Source organism: Triturus cristatus, chromosome 4_2 (genome assembly GCF_964204655.1).
Source record: "Triturus cristatus chromosome 4_2, aTriCri1.1, whole genome shotgun sequence".
NCBI classification, from domain to species: domain Eukaryota; kingdom Metazoa; phylum Chordata; class Amphibia; order Caudata; family Salamandridae; genus Triturus; species Triturus cristatus.
The window spans coordinates 193,365,959-193,379,069 of record NC_140586.1 but is presented as its reverse complement, the minus strand read 5'-3'; the positions used below and the strand labels follow the sequence as shown (position 1 = coordinate 193,379,069).

At 49.5% G+C, this 13,111-nt stretch overlaps 1 protein-coding gene across 25 annotated transcripts in view; it reads left to right on the top strand.

Annotated features, from left to right (window-relative positions):
* The window catches only part of RBFOX2 (RNA binding fox-1 homolog 2), a 527,728-nt gene that overhangs the window by 449,141 nt on the left and 65,476 nt on the right, over positions 1 to 13,111 (top strand). For 8 of the 25 annotated variants that reach the window (XM_085601121.1, XM_085601117.1, XM_085601119.1 and 5 more), the window contains 3 exons: positions 6,839 to 6,901; positions 7,109 to 7,201; positions 9,653 to 9,797. In XM_085601121.1, coding sequence (XP_085457247.1) covers positions 6,839 to 6,901; positions 7,109 to 7,201; positions 9,653 to 9,797 — 301 coding nt within the window. Of the gene's footprint in view, positions 1 to 6,838; positions 6,902 to 7,108; positions 7,202 to 9,652; positions 9,798 to 12,768; positions 12,809 to 13,111 lie in introns of all 25 variants that reach the window. The other 17 variants (XR_014960570.1, XM_085601134.1, XM_085601138.1 and 14 more) reach the window with 3 other exon arrangements.

The window sequence follows — 13,111 nt, the reverse complement described above, 5'->3', positions numbered from 1 at the left end:
CAGAAGCAAAACTGGCAGTACCAACCTCGGGGCCAGTTCTTTCGCGGGAGAGGGAACGGACGTGGCCAGAGGAGGAGAGGGGGTGACCAACCCTCATCAAAGTGACTCAGCACGCAGGAGGACGCCTACCCTCGACATGCCCCCAAGGGTGAGGCGCAATACAGTAACATCAAGGGGGAGAGAAGAGTCAAAAGCCTACGAGCATCCAACACCAGTAGGCGGAAGGCTGAGGTTCTACCTTCAGGAGTGGCGGCGTATAACCACAGTGGATACTGGACGTCATGCAATACGGATACTGCGTGGATTTGGAGAAAAGACCTCCAAACAGAAGACCAAAGGGAAGACAGAGATCGGCTCAAGAACTGGCCCTACTCGGAGAAGAAACCCTGAAACTACTAGAAAAAAGAGCCATAGAGGCAGTGCCGTTCAAAGAACGCAACAAGGGGGTCTACTCGGACTATTTCATGGTCCCGAAAGTAGACGGAAACGTCAGACCCATCCTGGACCTGCAATACCTAAACAAGTTCATCAGAACGCAGAAGTTCAAAATGACTTCGCTGCAGGAGGTGCTCCCCCAAATAAGAGACGGGGACTTCATGGTCACCGTGGATCTCAAGGATGCCTACCTGCACATTCCAATAAACAGAAGGCACAAGGGCCTTCTAAGGTTCAACATCGACCAGGAACACTACCAGTTCACAACCCTGGCCTTCGGGCTAAAATCGGCGCCAAGGGTTTTTACAAAATGCCTGTCGGCGGTCGCGGCCCACCTACGAAGGCAGGGGATCCATGTCTACCCCTACCTAGACGACTGGCTGGTCAAGGCAAACACACGCGAGAAGTGCGAGAGACACGCAACACGCGTGACAGACACTCTGACGAACCTGGGGTTCTAGATACACTGGGGGAAGTCCTCGATGGAACCGGAGCAGGTGAAGATTTTCCTGGGAGCAAAAATCAACACCCTGAACAGCACAGTGGTGCCCAGCGACAGGAGAACAGATGCCCTACTGAAGGAGACTCGTCTCTACCAGAAGGGGCGAGCTCTGACAGTGAGGTCAGTGAGCAAGATGAGGGGGATGATGGCGTCATGTATCCAGCTGGTGCCGAATGTACGCCTGCACATGAGACCATTCCAAGAATGGCTACAACAGCAATGGTCACAAGCAAGCGGCAGTTGGGAAGATCTAGTGGTTGTTACGCACGCAGTGCAGGAGGAGATGACTTGGTGGAACAGAGACAACATGACAGCTGGGAGAAGCCTGACACCACCAAACCCAACAATGACCATTACCACGGACGCATCGCAAAAGGGATGGGGAGCGCACATGGACAACCTCAGAGTGAGGGGCCTGTGGGCTCCAGCAGATGCGGTACGCCATATCAATTACCTCGAATTGAAAACCATCCTGCTAGCCCTGAAGGCATTCCAGAGGCACCTGTACAACCAGAGGGTGTTGGTTCAAACAGACAACACCACGGCAATGTTCTACATCAACAAGCAGGGGGGGGACACAGTCGTTCCCTCTCTCCTCTCTGGCACAGGAGATTTGGAGATGGGCCATACCTCTCAGGATAGATCTACTGGCAATTCACCTTCCAGGGAAGGACAATGTGGAGGCAGACTGGCTAAGCAGGCAGACCTCGGCATCACACGAGTGGGAGCTCAATGGCCAGGAAACGGAGAAGCTTTTCCAGAGATGGGGAACTCCCACAATAGACCTGTTTGCAACACGCCAAAATGCAAAATGCCAAAGCTTCGCGTCCAGGCAACCAGATCAGCAATCCCAGGGAAATGCCCTATGGATAAGCTGGTCGAGGACATTCGCCTACGCCTTTCCACCGATACCCCTGTTGCACAGAGTGCTCGACAAGTGCAGAACCAGCAACATGACTCTGATCCTAGTGGCTCCGCAGTGGGCAAGGCAGACATGGTTCTCACAAATTCAAGAAATGGCACAGGGCAATCCCCACAGGTTCGAGAGAAGAAGGGACCTGCTCTCAATGCAAAACTGAGAGGTCCTGCATCCGGAGCCAGAGAGCCTCAACCTGGCAGCATGGCTCCTGAAGACCTAGAGTTCGCTCACCTTAAATTGCCTCCTAGCACTATGCGGGTGCTGCGGGAAGCAAGGAAACCAACTACACGAAAATGCTACAGCGCCAAATGGCAGAGATTTACTGTGTGGTGCAGGAAGAAGGGCCTGCAAAACAGAATGACAAGAGACTCAACAGTACTGAGGTACCTCACACACCTTCTAAAGAGTAACCTCTGCTCGAGCTCCCTAAGGGTACACCTAGCGGCGATCGTAGCCTACACCAGAGGTGAGAAGGGTGGAAGTTTCTTCACTTCGCAGGTTGTGAAGAGATTCATGGAAGGAGCCAAAAGAATTGCCCCTCCTAAAAGGTTGCCGCCGCCAGCATGGAATCTCAACGTGGTACTGACGGAGCTCATGAAGGCACCGTTTGAACCCATTCACAAGGCCACACTGCAAATGTTGACGATGAAAACGGCCTTTCTGGTGGCCATAACCTCACTACGCAGGGTGAGCGAGCTTCAAGCACTAACGCTACAGGAACCCTACATTCAGATTCACAAGGACAGGGTAGTCCTGAGAACAGACCCACACTTCATGCCCAAGGGGGTGTCGGCGTTCCACATGAATCAGAGTATTCAGATACCAAGTTTCTTCCAAAACCTGACTTCGAACGCTGAAAAGGCTCTGCACACCCTCGACGCTAGAAGAGCGGTGATTCACTACATTGAGAGAACCAAGGAACTCAGGAAATCAAAGCAGTTGTTTGTGTCCTTTGCTACTAGCTTCATGGGTAGACCAGTGACTAAGGGCACCATCGCTAGATGGATTGCCCTCACTATTCAATTCTGCCACAAACAGGCTGGACAGGAGCTAGCGGAGGGGCCTCAGGCTCACTCCACAAGGAAGAAGGGGGCCACCGTTGCCTTCCTGGCGAACACGCCCATTCAGGACATATGTCTAGCGGCAACTTGGGCATCTGTGCACACATTCACGAAACACTACTGCGTGGACATTCAGATGAACAAGGAAGCACAGGTTGGACAGAAGGTGCTTCAACACATTTTCAACGACCAACGCTCATCTACCACCCAGCCGCCACAAAATTAGGAAAAACCGCTACAAAGTCTATGCACAGCATAGTGAATCCAGAAAGATTCACGCTGCAAAGCGAATAGTTTCTTACCTGTCGGTGTAGTTTTGCAGCTTGAAGATCTTTCTGGATTCACTAGCGAACCCACCCACCTCCGCCAGTAAGATGAGGCTGGAGGAAGAAGGGGTGAAGTGGAAAACACCAGAAGGAATAAAAACGTACAGAAAATGAACTGAAGGACTAATCAATCGCCTAGGGTTAAAAAAAGGGGGGAAAAAAGAACCCGAAGATGGCGCCCCAAAGGTGGGACTTCTGCAGGAAGCACGACGACGTCACGGGAGGTGCACCAAATGGTGGGTCGTCGCCGCCCACCTGGGCTACAAAAAAAAAAAAGAAAAACAAAGAAAAGACTACGAATCCGGACCCAACCACAAGATCGCGGAATAATGCACAGCATAGTGAATCCAGAAAGATCTTCAAGCTGCAAAACTACACCGACAGGTAAGAAAATATTCGTTTCGTCACTGCAACTTTCCATGGGGCATTACTTCCTCCTCCTGTTTTGTACATATAAGTTCATTCTTCTGTACATACAAGCGCATTCTTCATATCAAATGAGGCACCAAGAGCCTGTTAGTGAACACTTTGTAAACCATTATGGCCTAAAGTAGTTGACTGGGAGAATACTTTTTTTCCTCTTATGAGAATCGTGTGTATCCTTAATGGCTGACTGCACTATCCTATTACTCTCTTGCTTGAGCCCTGTTTCATGCATGGCTGCCTTTCCTGATACCTTTCTCTTTCCCATGGCCCCCCTGACCTCTCACCTGGCTGCCGTCCCCTACGCACTCCCATATCTGGGTCTCCATATTGATCCTTTAATTTAACATCACCCCCACTCCTCCTATTTCTCCTTCCTGCCCATGACAATGAGGCTCTATCCTGTGACCCTCTTCCTACCTCTCGGTACAAAAGGGGGTGGTGATGGACGGAGCATCAGAACCAATCAAACACTCACACCCAGTCAACAGATCTGGGTTTGATCCATCACCGTTCTTTAGCCCACTCTGCCACCCCAGTTCAGACATGGCCATATGCAAATCAGTCTGACCCTGTGCCTCATGGGAACAGTCCAGCCCGAACTGCCAAGCCATGCCTTCCCTGGACCGGAAACAAGCTTCCTAGGACCGGTTTCTGGCATTTCAGCCGTCTTCAGCCAGGCTTGCTTGAATCCAGTGGCAAAGTGAGCAAGGGACTCACGTCTGAGCATACCCTGCCAACTTATGGCGAACAAAGCGGTACAAAAGGGGGTGGTGATGGACGGAGCATCAGAACCAATCAAACACTCACACCCAGTCAACAGATCTGGGTTTGATCCATCACCGTTCTTTAGCCCACTCTGCCACCCCAGTTCAGACATGGCCATATGCAAATCAGTCTGACCCTGTGCCTCATGGGAACAGTCCAGCCCGAACTGCCAAGCCATGCCTTCCCTGGACCGGAAACAAGCTTCCTAGGACCGGTTTCTGGCATTTCAGCCGTCTTCAGCCAGGCTTGCTTGAATCCAGTGGCAAAGTGAGCAAGGGACTCACGTCTGAGCATACCCTGCCAACTTATGGCGAACAAAGCGGTACAAAAGGGGGTGGTGATGGACGGAGCATCAGAACCAATCAAACACTCACACCCAGTCAACAGATCTGGGTTTGATCCATCACCGTTCTTTAGCCCACTCTGCCACCCCAGTTCAGACATGGCCATATGCAAATCAGTCTGACCCTGTGCCTCATGGGAACAGTCCAGCCCGAACTGCCAAGCCATGCCTTCCCTGGACCGGAAACAAGCTTCCTAGGACAGGGTATGCTCAGACGTGAGTCCCTTGCTCTCCATGCCACTGGAATCAAGCTATCCTGGCTGACGAGGGCTGAAAGCCCGAAACCGGTCCTAGGATGCTTGTTTCCAGTCCAGGGAGGACCTGGCTTGGCAGTTCGGGCTGGACTGTTCCCATGGGGCACAGGGTCAAGACTGATTTGCACATGGCTGGGTTCAAACTGGAATGGCATGGTGAGCAAAAAAACGATGGATTTAGGCCCAGATCTCTGTACTGGGGTGAATGTATGACATTGTTCTGCATTCTGTCCATCAATTGTTGTTTTTGCATTTGTCACCCCGAGTGGGAAGGGTATGCTCAGACGTGAGTCCCTTGCTCTCCATGCCACTGGAATCAAGCTATCCTGGCTGACGAGGGCTGAAAGCCCGAAACCGGTCCTAGGATGCTTGTTTCCAGTCCAGGGAGGACCTGGCTTGGCAGTTCGGGCTGGACTGTTCCCATGGGGCACAGGGTCAAGACTGATTTGCACATGGCTGGGTTCAAACTGGAATGGCATGGTGAGCAAAAAAACGATGGATTTAGGCCCAGATCTCTGTACTGGGGTGAATGTATGACATTGTTCTGCATTCTGTCCATCAATTGTTGTTTTTGCATTTGTCACCCCGAGTGGGAAGGGTATGCTCAGACGTGAGTCCCTTGCTCTCCATGCCACTGGAATCAAGGTATCCTGGCTGACGAGGGCTGAAAGCCCGAAACCGGTCCTAGGATGCTTGTTTCCAGTCCAGGGAGGACCTGGCTTGGCAGTTCGGGCTGGACTGTTCCCATGGGGCACAGGGTCAAGACTGATTTGCACATGGCTGGGTTCAAACTGGAATGGCATGGTGAGCAAAAAAACGATGGATTTAGGCCCAGATCTCTGTACTGGGGTGAATGTATGACATTGTTCTGCATTCTGTCCATCAATTGTTGTTTTTGCATTTGTCACCCCCGAGTGGGAAGGGTATGCTCAGACGTGAGTCCCTTGCTCTCCATGCCACTGGAATCAAGCTATCCTGGCTGACGAGGGCTGAAAGCCCGAAACCGGTCCTAGGATGCTTGTTTCCAGTCCAGGGAGGACCTGGCTTGGCAGTTCGGGCTGGACTGTTCCCATGGGGCACAGGGTCAAGACTGATTTGCACATGGCTGGGTTCAAACTGGAATGGCATGGTGAGCAAAAAAACGATGGATTTAGGCCCAGATCTCTGTACTGGGGTGAATGTATGACATTGTTCTGCATTCTGTCCATCAATTGTTGTTTTTGCATTTGTCACCCCGAGTGGGAAGGGTATGCTCAGACGTGAGTCCCTTGCTCTCCATGCCACTGGAATCAAGCTATCCTGGCTGACGAGGGCTGAAAGCCCGAAACCGGTCCTAGGATGCTTGTTTCCAGTCCAGGGAGGACCTGGTTTGGCAGTTCGGGCTGGACTGTTCCCATGGGGCACAGGGTCAAGACTGATTTGCACATGGCTGGGTTCAAACTGGAATGGCATGGTGAGCAAAAAAACGATGGATTTAAGCCCAGATCTCTGTACTGGGGTGAATGTATGACATTGTTCTGCATTCTGTCCATCAATTGTTGTTTTTGCTCTTCCTACCTCTGGCACTGACAGTCTTCTCTCACCCTGTTTTCCTCAGGCTCAAACACAGACCCTCCCGCCTCAGTTATATTTCCACTCGCCTCCATGCATCATGAATTCTTTCTCTCATCCCTCCAGGTGCCTTTGCCCCCTCTCAAGCAGTTAGTCTTTCCCCAACTCTATCTTGCTCCTTTTTTCTTTGTCCCAGCGAGGGTTCTTGCTTCCAGCTAATGCTCTCCCAGATCCTTATGCTCTTTCTCTTCTACAGGTTGGAAGCTGAGTCCGATGGTGGGTGCTATGGGAGCAGTGTACGGACCAGAGCTCTATGCAGGTACAAGTCCTTCCCTTGTCATACTCTCTCTCTGCTTTTGTTCTGTGCTTCTCCGGACGCGGGAGGTGTCTTCCCCCTCTTCCTCACTGCACTGATGTGTGTGTTCGGTTTTTTTTTTTGTTATTTTTTTATTTTATTTTTTGCCGCCCTTTTTTTTTTTTTAACCCAATTTTTTTTGCATTTTATTCCTTTGGGAAACTAAATCAGCTTCCAGCTTTCAAGCCGACGTCTCACTAGGGAGCGATGCCACGATGTCCCTGCCAGGAAGGGGGGGGATAGGCACATACATACCCTTGCTAAGTAAGTAGAACACCCCTAATGGCCCATTTTTTTTTTTCTTTTTTAATTTTTATATTATTTTTGCTTGAGTACCTTCTGATCTGTCTAACCTGCTTCTTTAGGCTTGTGTAATGTATACTTGGGCTCTGGGCACTAGAGGGTGGTGGTATTTCTCATATGCAAGTTACAGTCATCCCGTACCCACCCACATAGTCTGCATCCTGTATGGTCGTGGTAGTAACTGGTGAATTTGGAATTTTTTGTGGCTAACCGAGCTCCATGGGAGCTGACCTAATGCAGCATGACTCTGCTCATAAATCAGCATGATGTTCCTGAAAGAGGGGCACTCCCTTTGTGGTACATGGTCAACTTGCAGGTCCGTGGTGGTGAGCCATGGTACTTTAGATACTTGCGCTGAGGGACAGATTTGCGGAGAAGGCAAGTCGAGGAAGAAAAGTGAGGGTGCAGCGTTGTGTGTTATGACGAGCCATGGTTGTCTATTGTGGAGGGGGACGGACTGTAAGCCTCTCAGATCTGACTGAGTCGCCATCAAAATAATATTTGAGAATTGAAATTATGTTGGTGCCTAACAGAGCTTTGCTGCGGTTTCTGCACCTGCTCGTTGGTGAGTTGGGGGTGGGTAAGTACTGATCAGAATGGAACAGTCCCCAAGTATACATTACAGAAGCTACCTTTCTTTTTTGGATTCCTGCCCACCTATCACCCGGGCCGCTCTGCTGTGTTGTTCGTCGGATGTTGGCAAAATATTTTCTCTGCAACAAATTATTTTTTTATTTTCCTTCTTTATTTTTTGAGATGGCTCCTCAGCCGGTGTCTGCAGCATGTGAGTGATAGATGTCCGAGGACGACATTTTTTTTTCCCACCAACAAATGCTTCCCGAATTTGTGGAAGCTTGGTCTCATGGCGGGGGTTGCCTACTTGCCTGATACCAGGTTGTCTGATGCCCAGGCATTTTCCACCAGGCCTCCTATTGTTTGTTTTGTTCTTTGATTATTTTTTCCGGCAACAGAAAGGGAGAATAGAACCAGAAAACATTCCCTCAGACGCAGTGTTGTGGCCACATAGATGAGAGAATTATATTAAGAAGTCCTCGTTTAGAATGGTAAAGCAGTTCGACTCAGGCAAGAAATTAGAGCTTAGTAGATTGATTTAGCATTCTGAGGGTTAGCAAAGAGCCCAAACAAAGTTCCTTTCAATACCAACCCCATAGCTCTGTTTTGATTCGAGGCCCAACTCCAAGTTTAGAGGCCAGCACTTGCTCCCAGGCCTGTTTCTGCTTATAATCAGTCTGTTATTGTCCTGGCCTTATAACACAAAGGAGAGGCTGTAAATCCGCTTCCAGGATATTTACGACTGAACTACTAGATTGTTGACCAATTCAGGCCTACGTCAGTCAAGATGCTGAGATAAATGTTTTCTCCCAAGCCTGCCTCGCAACTGAGACTCTATGACCCCAAGAGGTTGCGAATCACTTCCCACTCCAGGCCCAACTCACAGACAAGGCTCAAACTCTCCTATTCCAGCTTAATCTCTGAGTTGATAACGAAATGGTTACTCACCAGTAGGAGTAGTTTTGCAGCTAGAAGTTTTCTGGATTCACATGCTGTGCATTATTCTGACATCTAGTGGTTGGGTCCAGAATAGTCTTTGTTGGGTTTTTTTTGGGGGGGGGGTCTCATTTTTTGGGCGATTTCGACCTCGAGGGAACGTCTGATGTCACACCTGGGACCGAATGGTGGTCGACAGCGCCTAAAACAAGACTATTCCGGATCCAACCACTAGATGGCGGAATAATGCACCGCATGTGAATCTAGAAAAGGATTCACGCTGCAAAACCACTGCTCTTGTATTACAGCCTTCTTGCCACAAAACAGCGAGGCACTGATTCCCTCTCCTCCTAGAATTCTTATACTGACACTAGCAGACTGGTTAGAGTAGCAGTTTTACACAATCCAACACTGTTAAACTCATTGAGCTCTGGTCCCAGTTGTCTTTTAGTTATTCGCTGTTGTCTCACTAGCAGACAAGTTCTCCGTCTTTAAATCTTTGAGGCCCACCAGTTGACCCTGGCATCGGAAAGGGGTGTATTAGAAGTTCGGGTAGGAGTTTTGTCCTTGGCTTGTTGAAGTGCATGCAAACTGGAGAGCAGGCATTGGGGTGGATCGTTCCCTCCACTCACTGCTGCCTCCTCTCCCTGCCGCAGAAGGAACCGGCATGAGCAGAGAATGCATCTGAGCATGGAGCCTGTGAATGCGTTAGCATGGCCGCCGAGCGGCAGGACGTCAGAGCCCGCCCCTGCTCCTCGATCTGCACGCATGCACCCCTTCACTGCTGCCCGCGGAGGCGGGCAGGGACTCTTTCTCCCCACAGGAAACCTTCATCAGTGCTCACGTGCCCCTCTTTAATTGCTTTGTTCCCCCCTCCCGATTCTCTCTTTTTCTTTCTCACAGTACCAGGATTTCCGTATCCGACAGCTGCTACCACCGCTGCCACCGCCGCGGCTGCCTTCCGAGGGGCCCATCTGAGGGGTCGAGGGCGCGCAATGTATGGAGCAGTGCGGGCCATGCCCCCGACGGCCATCCAAGCCTACCCTGGGTAAGTGCATGACTTCTTCTGCCGTTAGTCCATGTCAGGCCTTGACATTAGCACTCGTCTCCAGTCTGAAGCCATTGTGGTGGTGGGTTGGGAATAATTGTTCAGTTAAGGCCAAGCCGTGCCATGAGTCCGAGCAGCAAGGAACCAAGTCTAAAGGGTCGGACTGATTTTCAGTCCCCTGTCCAGAGCCACGCTTGGGATGTCGGCCTGCTTTCAGGACGGGGAACGCCTGGAGCTTCGCTGCACAGTCACTGTACATTCACGGAATAAACCCTGTTCTTAGGCCCTCCCTTTTGGGAACCGTGTTACATCCCCACCTTCGTTCAGTGTGACGAAGCAAGAAGGGCGGTCTCAGTAGTTGGTTAAATCTTACCTGACCAGCCTATGATTTATTGAAGTACCTAATGCTGGTGGAATTGGCCTCCAGGAGAAATAAGAAAGGCTCCCACATGACCTGTATTTCTTCTATATAGGCTTCCAAGAGCTCCACGGCCTGACCATTACTAAATTCATTAAATCATAAGCACATGCATACTGTTGTTTCTTTTTATTAGATTGTAAAAACGTGTTTATATACTTTACTAATGGTATTTTCTCTTATTTTATCATGCAAAATTACAGAATTAAAAACGTATTATAAGACCACAAATAAGCCATAGATACACCCATACTAATTCTTCCAAATGGTAACACACAGAATATTTGTCTTGTACGGATGAAACAAATTGACAGACAAATATGATGAAAGACAAATCGATTATTGCCAAAAAAAAAAAACGATCCCCTATACCACACCTGACCATTCTGACCTCATACAAACCAGCACACTATCACTTTTACCATTCTGGTTTTGTAGGTTGGGAAAAATACAACCATTTTTCCCAACCTACAACACCATAACGGAACTTTTGTGATAAATTTTCACCGTTCATACCAGCAGTGCATGTAATTGGTTGGGTACATCAAGTATGAGATGAGTGATATATATTCTTTTTATATTGTGTAATTTTTTTATGGTCCGCCCAGGGAGCTCTAGTAGACCTGTGTAGAAGAAATACTGGTCTTGTGGGAGTCTTTGTTTTTTCTCCCTTGCTCCTCGACCTATAAAGTATTTCTAGAGGTGATAGTGACGAGCTTCAAAGAGTCCTTTACAAGGCTTACATTATTTGCGAATGACGGTGCAGCGGTTATCTAATCAAACTTGAGCCGGAGACGCACGGAGATGAAGAGGGTTCATCCTTGGAACCCACCCGTGCCAGCTTCCTCTCGATGCTGCTGCAGTGATTCGTGGCCTGTTGCAAACCAGTCGGCTCTCTTAATGTCCCCTCTGCATGGTCAGTGGAAGAAAGGAGACTTGTGACAACTCTCCTCTCGGATGGGCGTTTCTCCCGAGGGAAGTACCGAGCATATGCCCTAGCTATGGAGGCTTTACACCTAGACCACACGAGCTGTGATGATCCATAATCCTCCAGTGCGGCCTGGGCTATGGCGTTCGAGATCTGCTAAATACCCTGCGTCCAACTAATAAAATGAGGGGAAACGGATTTCCTTATATTTAATTCTGTAAAGTCATGCAAAACATGCTCTCTCGGATGCCTTTAGTGCTTGAGCTTCCTACAGGTAATGCACCCTGACAAGTGCCCTTCCAGACTGAAGCAGCTCAGTCTCTTCGAATAGATGAGTGTTCTGACCCCTCAAAAGTGCTGGCCAAGGGCACTGCACTCCTCATAGCAGTACTCCAGCCCATTACTGCCCCCAAGTGTTCTGTATCTTGGCAAGGGAAGGGTTAGCACTTCTAAAGGCACAGACCCACCTGACTGGAAGAGTGCTTGGGGTATTCAGTGTTTCAGGGTTAAATTACCTTTGTCCTTGTAGTATATTGCAACTTTCCCAGCACATGACAAGTAGCTCAGACTCTGTATTAGGTAACGTCCCCTAAGCTCAAGGGCAGTGCTCCTCTCCTTACTACGACATGCTTTTCTAAGCTGTCTCCAGTGTGGAGCGTCCTTTACAGAAATGGTACCCATATCCAGGTGCCGGTCCATGAACTAAGTTATATGTGGGTATTCAGTTGATGGGCATTCAGCTGTGGGCCGAAGTTACCCTGGTGCTTGGCGGGTGGAGGGGGTTCAGGGTATTTTTGTATGCTTAGTTTGCAGTGTTGGATTGCAGCGCATGTGCCCACTTTCCAATAAGCATGTGTGGCGCTAATTATAGGTGGTGAAGGCCGGTGAACGGAGTTATCTTCGAGGGGTATGAGGGCCTGAGAAGGGGAGAGAAAGCAGAATTAGGTAAAGGCTGAGAGCAGCTGGAGAGTGTGACCCAAGAACATGAAGCAGTGTTGTGACTTCTCCAGAAAGAGGAGGGTGGGGGAGCTAAAGGTGAGACCTTGGAAAAGGGTCGGAGAAGCTGAGGAGGAGGGCTATAGAGAAGAGGCTCGACTGGAAATGGCAACGAGAGAAGATGCAAGGAGTAGTGGCAAAGAAAATCCCAGAAGGAGCGAGTGACCTGATGGTGGCCAAAGAAATGAAGAGTTAGCGGTAAGGGCAAAAGAAGAAAGCATTGGCGTCTGGGCTGGTAAAGGAAGCATTTTGTAGCCTGAATCTGTTCTGGATTCTCAGGCTGTGCATTATTTGTTTGGGACAAAGAAGGGAAGGAATGTTGGTGGTGTAAAGGAATGAGCAGAGATGGGGTCGCAGGAAGGAACAGGGGTGAAGGGAGGAGCATGGGGCAGCGGTGCAAAGGAAGGGGCGGTGGAGGGAATAGCAAAGAAAGGGCAAAAAAGCAATTACAGGTAGTAAAGGGGACAAAGAGGTCGAAGAAGAGAAGGAAGAACAGACGTCCAGGCACTCCATCACCGGCCTTCACGTGTTTCTTGCATGAAGCATGTGTAATAGTTCTCAGTAACTGGAATGTTTTGTCTTGTTTTTCCTCGTTTCTTTTTTCCCCTCTCCTGGTTGTGCCTCTGCAGTGTGGTTTATCAGGACGGATTTTATGGGACCGAGCTCTATGTAAGTAAACCTGCTTTATCAACCTCCTAACCTTTCAGCAAGCCAGCCTTTTCACCCCTTAAAAAGATAAAATCTTTAAAATCATAAAGTTTGGACTTTATTCTAGGGGGGGGGGGGGCGGTGGGCTATTGCCACTTCCTGTGCACAGTTGTGATACGTCTTTCCCCACCCGGGACTCTGCAGGTGTTCAAAGTAATGGGCGGGGGTCATGGATGCAGTCGCGACCCCACCTCCAGAATGTAGAGCATGCATGCACAGTCTTCAAGTGAAAGCTAGGAATGTTAATTACGCACACTTATTAGT